The sequence below is a fragment of the Salvelinus fontinalis genome, chromosome 16, assembly GCF_029448725.1.
Source record: "Salvelinus fontinalis isolate EN_2023a chromosome 16, ASM2944872v1, whole genome shotgun sequence".
NCBI classification, from domain to species: domain Eukaryota; kingdom Metazoa; phylum Chordata; class Actinopteri; order Salmoniformes; family Salmonidae; genus Salvelinus; species Salvelinus fontinalis.
Window position 1 is genome coordinate 42,003,509 of NC_074680.1, and position 17,475 is coordinate 42,020,983.

The window sequence follows — 17,475 nt, forward strand, 5'->3', positions numbered from 1 at the left end:
GTACTTATTGCAGAAATGTCCTCTGGTCTGATGAAACAGAAATATAACTGTTTGGCCATAAGGATCATCGTTATGTTTGGAGGAAAAAGGGGGAGGCTTGCATGCCAAAGAACACCATCCCAACCGTGAAGCACGGGGGTGGCAGCATCATGTTGTGGGGGTGCTTTGCTGCAGGAGAGACTGGTGCACTTCACAAAATAGATGTCATCATGAGGACGGAAAATTATGTGGATATATTGAAGCAACATCTCAAGACATCAGTCAGGAAGTTAAAGCTTGGTCGCAAATGGGTCTTCCAAATGATGTGGCAAATTGGCTTGAGGACAACAATGTCAAGGTATTGAAGTGACCATCACAAAGCCCTGACCTCAATCCTATAAAAGATTTGTGGGCAGAGCTGAAAAAGCATGTGCGAGCAAGGAGGCCTACAAACCTGACTCAGATACACCAGCTCGGTCAGGAGGAATGGGCCAAAATTCACCCAACTTATTGTGGGAAGCTTGTGGAAGGCTATCCGAAACGTTTGACCAAAGTTAAACAATTTAAAGGCAACGCTACAAAATACAAATTGAGTGTATGTAAACTTCTGACCCACTGGGAATGTGATGAAAGAAAAATTAAAGCTGAAATAAATCATTCTCTCTATTATTATTCTGACATTTCAACTTCTTAAAAAAATGTGGTGATCCTAACTGACCTAAGACAGGGAATTTTTACTAGGACTAAATGTCAGGAATTGTGAAAACTGAACATTTTCCATCCAGGTATTACATTTAGAGAAAACTTCCCTTAAAGCCTAAAGAAAAGATGATCTGCTTTTATTACAAGACGCAAGATCTGGATTTGAGTCAATGGATGTTGATTTAATTTGTTTGACTGCTAATCTATTGCTTTTGCGCATGTGAGAATCTCTGCGGATAAACGCTTGGACCTTTAATTAAGGCTATTTTTCTGGGAATTGTGTCGTTACAATGTGCCTGACGTTACGACTACAGACAATTGTAAATTGGGTTATTTGCGGGATTTCTTCGTCATTTCAATAGCTTTGGGTCTATGGTACTTACTACAATCTGGGTTAAAGATTGTAATTCAACTATTGGTATGTTTTGCTTAGACAGATGCGGCCGCCAGTGTTTGATTAAGATATAAACTGAACGTTTCAACAACTTGCTAATTTATTCAACATAAATAGCGAGGCGATTTTCGATGTAATACATTGTCTGTTGCCAAAATGGTGTGCTGGAATAACATATTGAGAATGGAGTCGTATTGACATAACTGAATCAAAGAAGAGAAAGTTAACTAAATCGAATGAATTCTAATAATAGCGGAGAGGTAATTGCGATAGAGCTGTGCCCACCGAAATGTATTTTATTTTAGTTTTATCGATTGACTGATGTATTTTATAGATTTGGCGCATTACATGTTATTTTTAAAGTCTTGGACATTTCATAAGTGTGAATTAGTGGTTAGTGATACAAATATAGTCAAATTGATAAGGAGGATTGATGTAAATTTAACGAGTGCTGACAGTATGTGAATGGTGATATGTTATTAGTGTTTTTTTTTATAGAGCTCTAATGATGCGATATTTTAGTCATTTGACTAGCGGAGGTATCAATACAAGGTTAAATGATGAGTAGAGGGATTGAGCCTTGAGATTGTAAAAAAGATTAGCTGCGGTTGAAAGCGAGCAGGCAGCGGGACATTTGAACTAGAGGTATGAGAAACATTCTTTGACGGTTGCTGATTATCGTTGCTTGGTTTTATAGTTTAGGTAACACCAGTGATTTTGAGCAGGAAGTTCATGTATTCTAACATTATAATCCATTACGTGAAACAATATCCTTTCATTAGATTGGATTGACTTTGAGTATATTTGTATTTTTACAGGGACAGTGCACATTAATCACAGTTGTGTGAGTCTGATGGCAGGGTATTCCAGACATGGGAACTTCTCACAGAGAAAGTATATTGACCAGAGGTGCTTTTACTTAAGGGGACTATACAGTCACCTCTCATGGCAGACCTTGTGGACCTGCTCCCCATATGTTTGGGTTTTCTGTTTAACAAAACTACTGAGTGGAGGGGGAGCCAGGCCATTTAGGATCCTGAATACAAGACATGCATCAGTGTACTTTCCAACTCAGGACTTCATGCTTTCTGAGTATGTAACAGTGATGATGGCTACTGGGCTTCCTATCAAGCACTTTGAGAGCCTGTTTGCAGACAGACTGAATGGGTTTTAATGTTGTACCACAAGCTTGGGCCCAACTAGTCAAGCAGTATGTTAAGTGGGGGACTATCATAGATTTGAAGTACAGTTTTGCTACCTCTGTAGTCAAACAATTTCGTATGTATTGGAAATTAGCTAGGTTGAATTTGGTTATTTGAGTTACATTTTTGCACCTGCTTTTAAAAGAGAGGTTGGAATCAAGTATGATGCCAAGGTACTTAAAATCAGATTCTACCTGGAGCTTCTCCCCTGACACATAGACATCTGGCATCAACTGTCCTCTTTGTGAGGTACATGCAAACATTTTTTTTTACATTGAGATGCAAACATGAGTCCCTGAGAGCCACTTTGTAACCTGGAACATTACAGTAGTGAGTTCTTGTGCAGCTTGTTGTTTGCTCTTTGCATGCACATATATCACTGTATCATCTGCATACATTTGAACTTCAGACCCAGTACAGACAGAAGGCAGATCATTCATGTGCAGGCTGAACAGTATTGACCCTTGGGACACGCTCACATCATTGGTAAGAGTGGGAAACAGTTCATTTGGACTATTACGCTGATGAGACAGCACCAACTTTTTGAAGGTTCTAGATTTGTTAAACAACAGGTTTATATTTTTACAAAATGAATGCAACAGATTAAAATGATTAGATTACTGGAAAGGGGTTACGGGTGTGTTTAATGTTTATTTTAGGTGCCGATTTCACTTAATGAAACACTGTAGTATCTGATGTGTTTTGAGTAGAATACTGCCTTCCGGGACAGATGTCCACTACACTATGTATGTTAATGAAGACATAGGAGAGCACGTCTCAAACAGCTTTTTATTAAATGCCTGGGATCAAATATCACTGATTCCTTACGCTGAGAAATTGACTATATTTGCGACAGAAAATAATGAAGTATTACATTTAGTAATGGTACCAGGATAATTTTATATGGTTATGGAAAAGAGAGGGCCGTCATATAATATAATATGGGAGTGAATGGTTAGACTCGGTGGTGAGATAGCACATGTCTAAGGGTAGCACGTGCTAAATTTAGAGCACATAAAAATTGAGTTAGATTAAAACAAACAATTAATGATTTGAGGGAATACTGTGGATTTATCATTATTATCAGGTTTTGTTTGTAGTTGAAACTTTGGGTTGCTGAATCGGTGTAGCATAGTGAATGCTAACGAAATGTTTTGTGGTTTTTTTCACGGGAAAATGGGGGTTTCATTGTCTCTCTTTGAAATGTTTCCAGGGGCTGTGGTCTTGGAGAGAGCGGTGAGTGAGATTGAGGCCGTAAACTACCAAATGAAATAAGGCCATTTTTGTGTGTTTTTACCTTAAGGTTTGCAAATACCCACACACATCACACTTGTTATGACTATTTGTTGGTGTTTTTAAAATACTATGTTTGATTTACTGTGTGTTCTATATCCCTTGGGTTTAATGAGTTTCCATTTGTCTTAGTGCCAAGGTATCTTAAAGGAGCACACACACACGTGGAATTTTCTGAAGATTTTATTTTCGGAGTTTTAATTAAACACGTGAATTATTTTCATAAAGAAATGTACTGGAAACCTGGGATACGAGATGTATGAAATGTATGAAATGTTTGACTGTTTTTCTTGATGTCTAATATAGTAAGAAAAACTTATTTGAAGGGTTTGTATGACCTCTGACCTCTGTTCTGACTTTCCAGTGTGGTTTGATCACCCTCATTGGAAAGCCATTTGGATAATGAGTTTATGGTCATTTGTAATACTGATTTGAAGATCATTTGTAATATTAATAATTATGATGAAGTTTATAGTTCTTAGCCATATTTGTGATTAGGACCAATGTGAAGAAGGAGAAGGCTTTGCCTTTGACTAAGGGTAGGCTGCCTTAAGTCTATTTTCCTATGACCGTATTGGTACAATATTTTTCTTTATGGAGTTCTTAAGGGTAGTGATTTTAAATTGTTTTTGTTATTTTAAATGATGTTGTTTTATTTTCTGACCAGTAGTAGTGTTTTTTTTTTATACATTACTCACATGGGGAGTTATGTGTCAAAATGGGGGAGGGACACTGTCCTCTGAGGTTTTGGATTGAAGTTTACACGCCGAGTGATATATAGGAATGTATTGAGTGATATGTGAAGAAGTGTATTGTTGTGTTGTTTGTTCTGTTTTGATACAAATCTCACCAGATTAGGTCTGCTGGATTGTTGGGATTTCTCCCGTTGGGTTATAGGTCTAACTTCCTGATCCTGTGGCTCTGCGATGAAGTTGACAGTGTGATGGAGAGTATAAACCATCTTGAAAAACTACATTTCAATAGAATGTGTTGTTACTCTCTTTGACACATGTTTAGACATTGGTATTAAGAATAATTGGTAAAAGTAATAATTTATCATATAGTTAATGCTTGTCTGGATTTCCTGAATTAAAATGTAACTGAACTGAACTGTTGTTCTGATCTGTCCTCTCGAAGGTTATCATGAGAGGTGATGTCAGTTGGTGTGTTAATGCATGGAAGAGATAATTGGACCGAAGAGTGTGTGTACCTAAAAAAAACCTCTAATTGGCTGAAGAAAAGCGACAAAGGCGTTCAATACGGCCCTGTCCGCACCACTTCTACCAAGAGACCGGAGTCCTGAGCCAGCAACCAGTGTACAGCATCCGATCGAAGCTATCAACTGCTTTTCTCTCATGTCTTTTCTCTCAGGAGTGTGACAGGAGTCCACGTGGTGTGAGCATGGGGAGAAATCTGTTACAAACGTCTCTTAAATTGCTGGTATTACTGGTTGACGAATGGACAAGACATAATGGGTGTTGGCGGCCCAGGTGAGACATTGAAATTGGGACATTATCATGGGCCATCCACTTTGAACAGTAAAGCTATCAGAAGAAGACAATGAAGATGCCAGAAGATTGAGTGTCTGAAGGGGAGATATCAGGTTGATTGTAGAGGTCTACACACTACATACAATTATAGTCATTTAGATTATGAATGCATTAGGAAACTGATCTGTATTATAATCGTGATAAGAAAGTTAATAGTAGAATTATAGGATAATTATACTGGATGTTAATATAAATGTACATTCTGCCAATGTTGATGTGTGTTAATTTGAGAGATTTTGACTTTGAGTGATAGGACCAATTTGAATCACTGAGCAATGTCATTAAAAAGTATTAATTGGGTTTTGATTATAATTTGGAACCTGAAGGATTTTTAAAACTGAAGGATTGATTTGAGTTTAGTATGTTAATAACTATATGAGTGTCACGCCCTGGCCTTAGTTATCTATGTTTTCTTTATTATTTTGGTTAGGTCAGGGTGTGACTAGGATGGGTATGCTAGTTTTGTCTTGTCTAGGGTTTTGTATATCTAGGTTTTTTTGTAGGTCTAGGTATATATATGTCTACGGTTGCCTGATATGGTTCCCAATCAGAGGCAGCTGTTTATCGTTGTCTCTGATTGGGGACCATATTTAGGTAGCCATTTTCCCTTGGGTATTTGTGGGTTCTTGTCTATGTGTAGTTGCCTGTCAGCACTCATTTGTATAGCTTCACGGTTTGTTTTTTTATTTTGTTAGTTTTGTTCAGTGTTCATTTCTTATATTAAAGAAGAATGTAGGCATGCCACGCTGCACCTTGGTCTCCTCCTTTTGACTGCCGTGACAGAAGAACCCAGCACAAAAGTACCAAGCAGCGTGAAAAGGAGGAGCAGCGTTTTATGGAGAAATGGACCTGGGAGGAGATTTTGGACGTAGCAGGACCCTGGACGCAGGCTGGGGAGTATCGCCTTCCGAAGGTGGAAATAGAGGAAGCAAAAGCGGAACGGCGAAATTATGAGGAGAAATACAAACAAGGCAAGCACGAGAGGCAGCCCCAAGACATTTTTGGGAGGGGGGCACAAGAGGAGATTGGCTGAGTCAGGTTGGAGACATGAGCCAACTCCTCGTGCTTACCGTGGGGAGTGTGTGACTGGTCAGGCACCGTGTTATGCAGAAATGCTCACAGTGTTTCCAGTTCGCATCCATAGCCCGGTGCGATCTATTCCAGCTCCTCGCATTTGCCGGGCTAGAATGGGCATCCAGCCAGGACGCATTGAGCCAGCTCTACGTTCCAGATCTCCAATGCGTCTCCATGGCCATGTGTATCCTGTGCCTCCTCCACGCACTCACCCTGAGGTGCGTGTCCCGAGCCCGGTACCACCAGTGCCGGCACAACGCACCAGGCCTCCAGTGCGCCTCCAGAGTCCAGTACGTCCTGTTCCTGCTCCTCGCACTCGCCCCGAAGTACGTGTCCTCAGCCCGGTACCACCAGTTCCGGCACCACGCATCAGGCCTCCAGTGCGCTTCCACAGTCCAGTACTGCCTGTGCCTCTTCCCCGCACTCGCCCTGAAGTGCGTGTCCTCAGCCCGGTACCACCAGTTCCGGCACCACACATCAGGCTTCCAGTGCGCTTCCATAGGCCAGAGCTTCCGGCGCCAGTACCCAGTCCAGAGCTTCTGGCGACGGGCCACAGTCCGGAACCTCCAACGACGGGCCACAGCCCGGAACCTCCTATGACGGGCCACAGTTCGGAACCTCCAAGGACGGGCCACAGTCCAGAACCTCCTGTGACGGGCCACAATCCGCAGCCTCCTATGACGGACCACATTTCGGAACCTCCTATGACGGGCCACAGTCCGGAACCTCCAACGACGGCCCACAGTCCGGAACCTCCAACTGCGACCCACAGTCCGGAGCCTCCAGCGGCGATCCCCAGTCCTGAGCCTCCAGCGACGATCCCCAGTCCTGAGCCTCCAGCGACGATCCCCAGTCCGGGGCCTCCAGCGACGATCCCCGGCCCGGGGTCTCCAGCGACGGTCCCCAGTCCGGGGCCTCCAGCAACGATCTCCAGCCCGGGGTCTCCAGCGACGGTCCCCAACCCAGGGTCTCCAGCAACGGTCCCAAACCCGGGGTCTCCAGCGACGGTTCCCAGCCCGGGGTCTCCAGCGACGGTTCCCAGCCCGGGGTCTCCAGCGAGGTTCCAAGGTCCGGGGCCTCGATGATCCGCAGTCCAGATCTACAAAGGCGGAGGGATCAGTGTAAAGAGGGAGGGCGGCATCCAGAACCAGAGCCGGCACCGAGGGTAGATGCCAACCCGGACCCTCCCCTATAAGTTCAGGTTTGCGGTCGGGAGTCCGCACCTTTGGAGGGGGGGTACTGTCACGCCCAGGCCTTAGTTATCTATGTTTTCTTTATTATTTTGGTTAAAGAAGAATGTACGCATGCCACGCTGCACCTTGGTCTCCTCCTTTTGACGGCTGTGACATTGAGTGAAGCAATTTATGTATTATGGATTGAGTGTTTTGATTGTTGTTATGCACATGTTGACACTATTCTCAGCCTTCCCTGGTGAATGGAGAGGGTGAACTCTGACACGGAGAGTGAAACTGATCCTAATCTATTTGATCTATAGGCATTGCCATATAAATAGTGGAATCATGATGCTTATCCTGGGTCATGTTCATTCGGCACCAACGGAATACATTTTATTTTAACTATGAGTCATTACCTGGATATGTCCAACAAGATATGCTAATGTTAGTTTCTGGGATGGAAATAGTTATGTCCACCATGCTGATCCATTGGAGTGTGATAGATAACTAAGGCTTATTTGATTAAACTCCATTGTTGCGTGCACTGCATTATGCATTAAATATGTGCTTTCACTGTCTATGAAGATATAGCTTTGAATCTCATAAACTGTATGCATCTTTAGTTTTTCTTCATGGGTTTGTGCAAGTGTATCATAACCTCCCCAGACAAATTGGTAGAGTGCTTAGAATAAGTGTTGGCGGATGAAATGGGAGACAGTGCTAAGTTTCTTGGGAGAAAGCTGAGCCAGTGCTATAGCAGCCGGTCACGTGAAGGAACACATGCAATGAGTTATTGCTTTTATGCTTCTTGGTTTATGTAGAATATATGCACTTTCTACATGTGAATGAATCTTCTTAAATCTTGAAATGTTCTTTTAAGTTGAGAGGACTGAGAGCAAAATTGCAAGATTATGTTATAATACTTTTATTGCATCAAATGGTTGTTTAATTGTAACAGAATAAGGGGTTGTTAGAAAGCTCATCTGTGTGTGTTCTACTGAGGATGGGTCTCTGGGAGATTTACCACGTCTTTGGGGATACCCCATTCCGGTGCATGAGTTGATGTTTCTGTTCTATACGGTAATCAGGGAGAGATGGCTCCAGTATGGAGTTGGGGGGGAAGACACTGGTCTCTACACAATGAGTTCTCATGTTTTTTACAACAGATTCTGTCTGCTGTGAATTATAAGTATATTTTATACCAATCTTAACCTTGTGACCCATTCCATACATGTTGTTGTGTCATGTAAACTGAAGGAGGATGGACTTTGCTATAAAATGCTGTGGCTCAAACAAGCTGGTTGAGTTCTCAGTGATCACCTCCAGGGGTGATTACCGACCAGCTGGTTGAGTTCTCAGTGATCACCTCCAGGGGTGATTACCGACCAGCTGGTTGAGTTCTCAGTGATCACCTCCAGGGGTGATTACCGACCAGCTGGTTGAGTTCTCAGTGATCACCTCCAGGGGTGATTACCGACCAGCTGGTTGAGTTCTCAGTGATCACCTCCAGGGGTGATTACCGACCAGCTGGTTGAGTTCTCAGTGATCACCTCCAGGGGTGATTACCGACCAGCTGGTTGAGTTCTCAGTGATCACCTCCAGGGGTGATTACCGACCAGCTGGTTGAGTTCTCAGTGATCACCTCCAGGGGTGATTACCGACCAGCTGGTTGAGTTCTCAGTGATCACCTCCAGGGGTGATTACCGACCAGCTGGTTGAGTTCTCAGTGATCACCTCCAGGGGTGATTACCGACCAGCTGGTTGAGTTATCAGTGATCACCTCCAGGGGTGATTACCGACCAGCTGGTTGAGTTCTCAGTGATCACCTCCAGGGGTGATTACCGACCAGCTGGTTGAGTTCTCAGTGATCACCTCCAGGGGTGATTACCGACCAGCTGGTTGAGTTCTCAGTGATCACCTCCATGGGTGATTACCGACCAGCTGGTTGAGTTCTCAGTGATCACCTTCAGGGGTGATTACCGACCATTCCATTACTGCACTACATAATGTAAGGTCGGGATAAATAATTCATCCATGGACACTGGGATTTAATGTTTAGTTAGAGCAGGGCTGCCCAACGCTTTTCCTGGAGAGATATGGTCACTTAGTTTTGTTGTTCCAAACCTTATCTAGCACACCTGATTCTAATGTTTAACTGGTTGATAAACTGCATCAGGTTAGTTATTACTGACGCTGGATTGAACATCTACAGGAGTGCAGCTCTCCAGGAAACAGGGTTGGGCAATCCTGAATTAAAGCAACAAACAAAATATCATATCCACACATCCGCTGATTTCAAAGGTCAAATAACATGTATGCCAAAAATATAAAAGAGGACTTTTATACACTTTTTCACACATGCTCCAATGTGTGTTTTACTAAAAAAGTGTTTTGTAACGTTGTTTAAACCACACTTGGCAGCATCTGTAGATCGTAGTGTGTGAAGAGTTATTTTGTTCTCCCTATTCTGAGTACTCAATTCAGCTTCCCCCACACACACACACACACAGACACACACACAGACACGTGCACACACACATGTACACACAGACACGTGCACACACACGTGTACACACACAGACACACACACACAGACACGTGCACACACATATGTACACACATCGGTGAAAGAAGTGGTAAACAGGAGCGTGGGAAACCAGTCTGTTGTATAAAGGTTATTTATTTCTTACCCTCTCCTCCTCTTCACTTTGCTCAGTCCACAGCAGTGACTGGGGTAGGTGAGCTCAGCACTCTGCAGATGCTGGAAGGCCCTCAGGGGGGGTAGTTTCTTGAGGGCCCAAGTGTTTTTAGCTTTCAGTTTCTGAACAGCCTCCAGACCCATTGTGGGTAAGGAGTTCACCCTTGATTCGGAAATGTCTCTGGGGGGGACAGAAGAGGGGAGCGGAATTCACTTTCTATTCTCAGCTCACAACAAAACCCAACAACAATGATGTGTTTGGTTGTTTCCAGTTTGAATGTGAAATCTCCTGTGTTTTCCTGCACTTTATTATTTAAATTTTCTGTTGTACATTTTACCCATTTTTGTTCCCCAATTGCGTGACATCCAATTCGTAGTTACAGTCTTGTCCCATCGCTGCAACTCCCGTACGGACTTGGGAGAGGCGAAGGTCGAGAGCCTTACATCCTCCCGAAACATGACCCTGAAAAACCGCACTGCTTCTTGACACACTGCTCGCTTAACCCGGAAGCCAGCCGCACCAATTTGTAGGAAGAAACACCGTACAACTGGCAACCGAAGTCAGCGCGCATGCGTCCGGCTGCCAAAAGGAGTAGCTAGAGCACGATGGGACAAGGACATCCCAGCCAGTCAAACCCTCTGAGACGACGCTGGGCCGAATGTGTGACGCCTCATGGGTCTCCCTGTCGCGGCCGCCTGCAACACAGCCCGGGATTAAACCCGGATCTGTGGTGACAAGTCTAGCACTGCGATGCAGTGCCTTAGACCGCCGCGCCACTTGGGAGGCCACTTCCTGCACTTTTGAATGGAAAACTTTTCAGACAAAGTTGAATAAAAAGGCTCCTGAAAGGGATTATGGGACTTTGGCACAGTTGCATGGCTTGATGTCTTTCCAACATCTTTCCGATTTCTTAAAACCTCTACGGGATCGGTGTCCCCCCTGCGGGACGGTTGAGCTAACGTAGGCAAATGTGATTAGCATGAGGTTGTAAGTAACAAAACAAATTCCCGGGACAAAGACATATCTGATATGGGCAGAAAGCATAAATTATTGTTAATCTAACTGCACTGTCCAATTTACAGTAGCTATTACAATGAAAGAACACAATGCTATTGTTTGAGGAGAGTGCACAATTATGAACTTGAAAATGTTTTAATAAACCAATTAGGCATATTTGGGAAGTCTTGATACATCATTTTGAACAGATATGCAATGTTTCATTGGATCAGTCTAAAACTTTGCACATACACTGCTGCCATCTAGTGGCCAAAATATAAATTGCACCTGGGCTCACCAAAGATGATGGTACCAGATCTAATGTGTTATATTCTCCTACATTAATTTCACATTTCCACAAACGTCAAAGTGTTTCCTTTCAAATGGTATCAACAATATGCATATTCTTGCTTCAGGTCATTTTAGTCGAAAATGTAAAAAAATGGTCGGATCCTTAAGAGGTCAAGAGTAAAAGCCTTTCACTCACAGAAGAGTTGGCCCGCTGATCACGCCAGAAAATGTCTTCTCGTCTAACCGCACCAGATCCACATTTCTATAGAGGTACCTAAATAGAAAAGATGGACAGAATGAGAAAGAGAGGAGAAGAGTGTAGAATGGAAGAAAGGGTTATTAATGTAACGGAGAGAAGAACAGCTTTTGCTAAGCTAACACTGCTAAGTTAGCACACTGATGCCGGCTTCACAAAGACAGTGAGAGGAAGGTTGGGTAAACAGTTGGGTCACACTTTACTTAAAGCCTGCAGTTATAATAATGTATAACCCCTGCCATTATAATGCTTTATAACTCCTGCAGTTATAATGCTTTATAATCCCTGCAGTTATAATGCTTTATAACCCCTGCCTTTATAATGCTTTATAACCCCTGCCATTATAATGCTTTATAACTCCTGCAGTTATAATGCTTTATAACCACTGTCATTGTAATGCTTTATAACCCCTGCCATTATAATGCTTTATAACCCCTGCAGTTATAATGCTTTGTAACCCCTGCCGTTATAATGCTTTATAACCCCTGCCATTATAATGCTTTATAACCCCTGCCATTATAATGCTTTATAACCCCTGCGGTTATAATGCTTTATAACCCCTGCCATGATAATGCTTTATAACCCCTGCCATGATAATGCTTTATAACCCCTGCCATGATAATGCTTTATAACCCCTGCCATTTTAATGCTTTATAACCCCTGCCTTTGCACCAATAGTTTTATTTCTGCCAGTAAGAGTTTCTGTCAGTAAAATACTCAGGCAAATAGTCTAAATAGACCTCCAGATAGTCTTGTTTATAGTCCCACCCCCTTTCGCAAATCACATTGTCACTACTCACCTCTTCACCATGCTAGCTGACGTGTGCTGAGCGCTCTGGCACAATAATAGTTGCCATGCATCACCCAGGTGGGTGCCACACATTGGTGGTGGATGAGGTGAGATTCACGGTTACTATTTAAAGCACAGTTGGTTGAAAGGCGCTATATACATCCATTACTACTGTTACTACATACACTTCCTCCAGTCTGGTTCCATTGAAGGCATAGGGATGGATGTCCGTCAGACCGTTGCTGTTCAACATCCTGCCAAACAACACAGCAGCTAATGGGGATCCATAGTAAATACAAATACAGGTGTTCACTAGAGTTACAGAGTTACAGCGTCGTCTTTCATCTTCCTAGTTTCTTCTGTTACATACACAGCCATCTGGCCAGAGAGATATACTGTAGCTAGGTTGCACTGACCTGTTAAACCCTGACATGATGTAATAGTAATTTTCTGAGAGAACATGTGTGATACCACCTACTAGGACAGAGCTGTTGAGTTAGTATGTTAACGACCAGAGGAAATGGATCATCAAATAGGCCAAGCTCCAATCATACACATAGTATGTACAGCAGACTCAGAAGCAGATGAAACAATCCACAGTTCACTTACAGGGTGATTTCATTCTCTGAGATCCCATTGAATGAGTTGGCAGGAATATCTCTGATGAAGAGGTTATCCACAATTTCCCTGAGAGAGAGAGAGAGAGAGAGAGAGAGAGAGAGAGAGAGAGAGAGAGAGAGAGAGAGAGAGAGAGAGAGAGAGAGAGAGAGAGAGAGAGAGAGAGAAATGACATACAATCAATGTCTGTTGGTGAATGTCTGTTCTGATTATTATCTACCAGTCCCAATGGCCAATCTTTATTGAGCTAGTAATGCAACAATGTTATTGATGCAATGACTGGAAACATTGTTTTATATCACTGCCTCAACTACAGATCCTATTCTTTCACAAAGAGGAGAAATTCCATGGTGGACGGTGAACAGAGGTGGGGATAGAGCTTGGAATTAGAATAGTAGAATGGCCATCAACCTTCTTATGATGGGATAAATGTGGCGGCAGGTAGCCTAGCTGCTACGAGGGTTGGGCCAGTAAAACACAGGTCGTTGTCTCGAATCCCCAAGCCGACTAGGTAAAAAATCTCTCCTGTTAGCCGCTCTGGATAAGAACGTCTGCTAAATTACTAAAGTGTAAATAAAGGTCAACCATGGTTTTTTCAAATGCACTCTGTTTGTTAGCTAGCTTGCCAGACCGTTATAGGATCATAACATTTTGCACGTGTGAAAAGAGTAGGCTACCTTTGCTTCAATTAGCTCAAAGTGTATGTTCTTATACAGATTTTTTAAATAAAACCTGTATAAACTATATTTATATTATATGACAATATTAAGTTGACAATAATTATATTATACCATTTCTAATACATCACTTGTATTCTCCTGCATCAGTAAAATCCGGATTATGCCTCTGCTGCCATTCATTCCAACTTGACCGGTTTGGATTTCTCCCTGACCAATATGAGGGTTTATGACATAGCCCCTCTAGTAATTTAATAGGAGCTCTACGGGATAGAGATACTCCTGGGTCTCAGCACCACGGCCTTTATTTTACAGTACCTGTCTACAATTGGCTTAAGTGGCTGGAGTAGCAAGACATTAAGACATCGGGTCTAGAGGTTGACACAAAGGCAGTAAAAATAGAATTCTTGTCAAACAAAAATCCCGTATGGTCATGATCCCGCAACAGGTCTATACTTTCTTGTCCGTCCGGATAAAAATCACTCCCATCCCATCAGAAATAACTTCCTCTGCAGCTGCTCCTCTGTCCCCGCTCTGCGTGCAGAATCAAGAACCAAGACAGTTCTCAGAGCAGATCTGGTTGTAGCTAGTTACATTAAGTTCAAGTGGCGTCGTGGACAATTTTGGCATTTTAGCTAACCCTAACCATAACCCTTTTCTTAACCTTAATCTAATGATCCTAACCTGCTGCGTATGTTCTCCTAACCTGCTAGCAAGATGCTAAACAAAACCGGCAGACCTGCCCTGACAGAATTGTGAGTAACCATAGCAACTGCTCTGTTTGGCTGCTGTTCAGTGCTCACAAGACAGTAGCCTGCCCTGCACACACAGCTGATAATAAATACATTACCAGCTTTTGGCAATGAAGGCAGCCCTCTTCTACTTACTCAGAGTCAGATGAACTCATGATATGGACATGTGCAATTGTCTCCGAGTGCATTTCGAAGGAACAATTAGCCTTGACCGGCAACGTTGTTGGTATTAGAACAGCTAGCTATGCCGCTTCAGGGCGCTTGTCCCGCTCTCCGGTTGTTATTTGATTAAACCGCTGGTGCGTACTCGGTTCCTTCATGCCAAAGACAACTCTAATACATTTTGTTACAACAATACTCTTTCTTTTAAATGGCTTTAATGTTATTGATGGGTCCTTGGCTGCGACATTCACTGACGTAAATTAGTGACTGGCTAGTAAGGAGCGAGAGTGAGCCGACGGAAGGGGAGGGGGAAATTACCATTAATATTTTTTCCGATTTTTATTAAATCCACTATATTAGGCCTACACAGTTAATATTTTTCAAAAAATGCTCCACACATCACATACAGTATTTCTACACCCCCATACAGTATTTCTACACCCCCATACAGTATTTCCACACCCCCCATACCGTATTTCGACCCCCCCTCAGTTTATAACTATTCCTGTACTGCCCATTACTGTGGACTGTTGATCCTGCCATCTCCTGTCCCGATCTTGAATCTAAAACTTCATACGGATGGGACCATACTGTTAGGTGATGGGGACTGTACTGTTAGGTGATGAGGACTGTACTGTTAGGTGATGAGGACTGTACTGTTAGGTGATGGGGATTGTACTGTTAGGTGATGGGGACTGTACTGTTAGGTGATGAGGACTGTACTGTTAGGTGATGGGGACTGTACTGTTAGGTGATGAGGACTGTACTGTTAGGTGATGAGGACTGTACTGTTAGGTGATGAGGACTGTACTGTTAGGTGATGGGGACTGTACTGTTAGGTGATGGGGACTGTACTGTTAGGTGATGGGGACCGTACTGTTAGGTGATAGGGACTGTACTGTTAGGTAATGAGGACTGTACTGTTAGGTGATGGGGACTGTACTGTTAGGTGATGAGGACTGTACTGTTAGGTGATGAGGACTGTACTGTTAGGTGATGAGCACTGTACTGTTAGGTGATGAGGACTGTACTGTTAGGTGATGAGGACTGTACTGTTAGGTGATGAGGACTGTACTGTTAGGTGATGAGGACTGTACTGTTAGGTGATGAGGACTGTAATGTTAGGTGATGAGGACTGCACTGTTAGGTGATGGGGACTGTACTGTTAGGTGATGAGGACTGTACTGTTAGGTGATGACGACTATACTATAATAACAAGATGAAACTTTTTATTTATAATTAATTTCCTATAAATAACCCTTTCATCTGATCCCCATGATTTGTCTCATCGCAGCACTCTTCCTATCTCTGTCTGTATGCGGTTCACACACACACACGCACGCACGCACGCACACACACACACACACACACACACACACACACACACACACACACACACACACACACACACACACACACACACACACACACACACACACACACACACACACACACACACACACACACAGCCACTCACACACACACACACACACACACACACACACACACACACACACACACACACACACACACACACACAGCCACTCACATTAAGGGAAAAAACAGCAGCACAAAGGCTGGGCAATTAGATGTCAATTTGGTGGTGGTGGTGGTGGTGGTGATGATAATTGGGGTGGTGGTGTTGGTGGTGGTGGTGGTGGTGGTTGTGGTGCTCGTGGTGGTGGTGATGATAATTGGGGTGGTGGTGTGGGGGCGATATAATAGAAAAGCCCAACCAGAAGGAGACAACAAGCGAACACACTTACAAGATGAAGTCGTCCTGGCTGGAACGGATCTGTCCCAGAGCAGGGAAGGATGGCAGGCCGGTGTTGAAGATACCCCTGCAGTGGAACAAATACTGTATCAGTCTCCATCAGGGCTAGGCTACCCATAGAGATACAATATTAACCAAGATGGCCGTGGTGTAGTCGCCGGGATGACAATTTCCATTCTAGGGTTTTATCTAGTGTTCTGTGAGTCAACCCTGCAGGTATGACCACGGTCTTGGAGTGACAAGGCAGGGTTTATTTATAAACGAGCACCATGCACACGTAACTCTGCTAATGACTTACCAACTGAGCTAATTGATCAACATCTGTGATTGGCTAAATTCTACCTAACTGGGCATGCAAGCTCAAGCTAATAACTTCACATTCATTATTTCCAGCACCATATACCCAGTTTCTCATTGATAAAATAAGTGATTTTCTACATTATGTACAAAAAAAAAAAGAAGCGATAAGACTGCGAAACAACTTTTTTTTTTAACACTCTCTTGCACTGACTCTATGCACACACTGGTCTCTACCCATACTATCACACATGCTTACACTGACACCTCCATACACACACACACACACACACACACACACACACACACACACACACACACACACACACACACACACACACACACACACACACACACACACACACACACACACACACACACACACACACACACACACACACACACACACACACACACACACACATACTGATGAATGGATTTCCATTCTAGATATTGTCCGGGAGAGCTGTAGTAACTGCTGCGTTCCAGTAATTCCTGCACACCATTATAATCAACAATTTGTCATTCAGCCACTTATGCTAACCGGTAAATTATATATGATAAAGTATAATTTACTTTATGTATAGAGGTGCTGCCAAGACAACCATGGGACCAGGTAGGTCAGTTGGTAGAGCATGGAGCATGGTGCGCACATGAAAGTAAATTGCTTGGGATAAAAGTGTCTGCTAAATGGCATAAATGATTAAATACAATTATTATAAATTAGGTAGCCTAAGTAAAGCCCGAAACGAATGCATCGTCCTCTAAAAGGACAGGAGAATACCATCATGAAC

The 17,475-nt window shown here is 43.1% G+C and overlaps 1 protein-coding gene across 3 annotated transcripts in view; it reads right to left on the minus strand.

Annotated features, from left to right (window-relative positions):
• The window catches only part of LOC129813204 (thyrotropin receptor-like), a 32,634-nt gene that overhangs the window by 10,283 nt on the left and 4,876 nt on the right, over positions 1–17,475 (minus strand). Inside the window, exons 5-9 of one of the 3 annotated variants that reach the window (XM_055865474.1) lie at positions 16,377–16,451; positions 13,011–13,088; positions 12,587–12,655; positions 11,552–11,629; positions 10,060–10,248 (exon numbers count right to left, since the gene is read on the minus strand). In XM_055865474.1, the coding sequence (XP_055721449.1) occupies positions 10,060–10,248; positions 11,552–11,629; positions 12,587–12,655; positions 13,011–13,088; positions 16,377–16,451 (489 nt within the window). Of the gene's footprint in view, positions 1–10,059; positions 10,249–11,551; positions 11,630–12,586; positions 12,656–13,010; positions 13,089–14,583; positions 14,887–16,376; positions 16,452–17,475 lie in introns of those variants that run through there. The other 2 variants (XM_055865476.1, XM_055865475.1) reach the window with 2 other exon arrangements.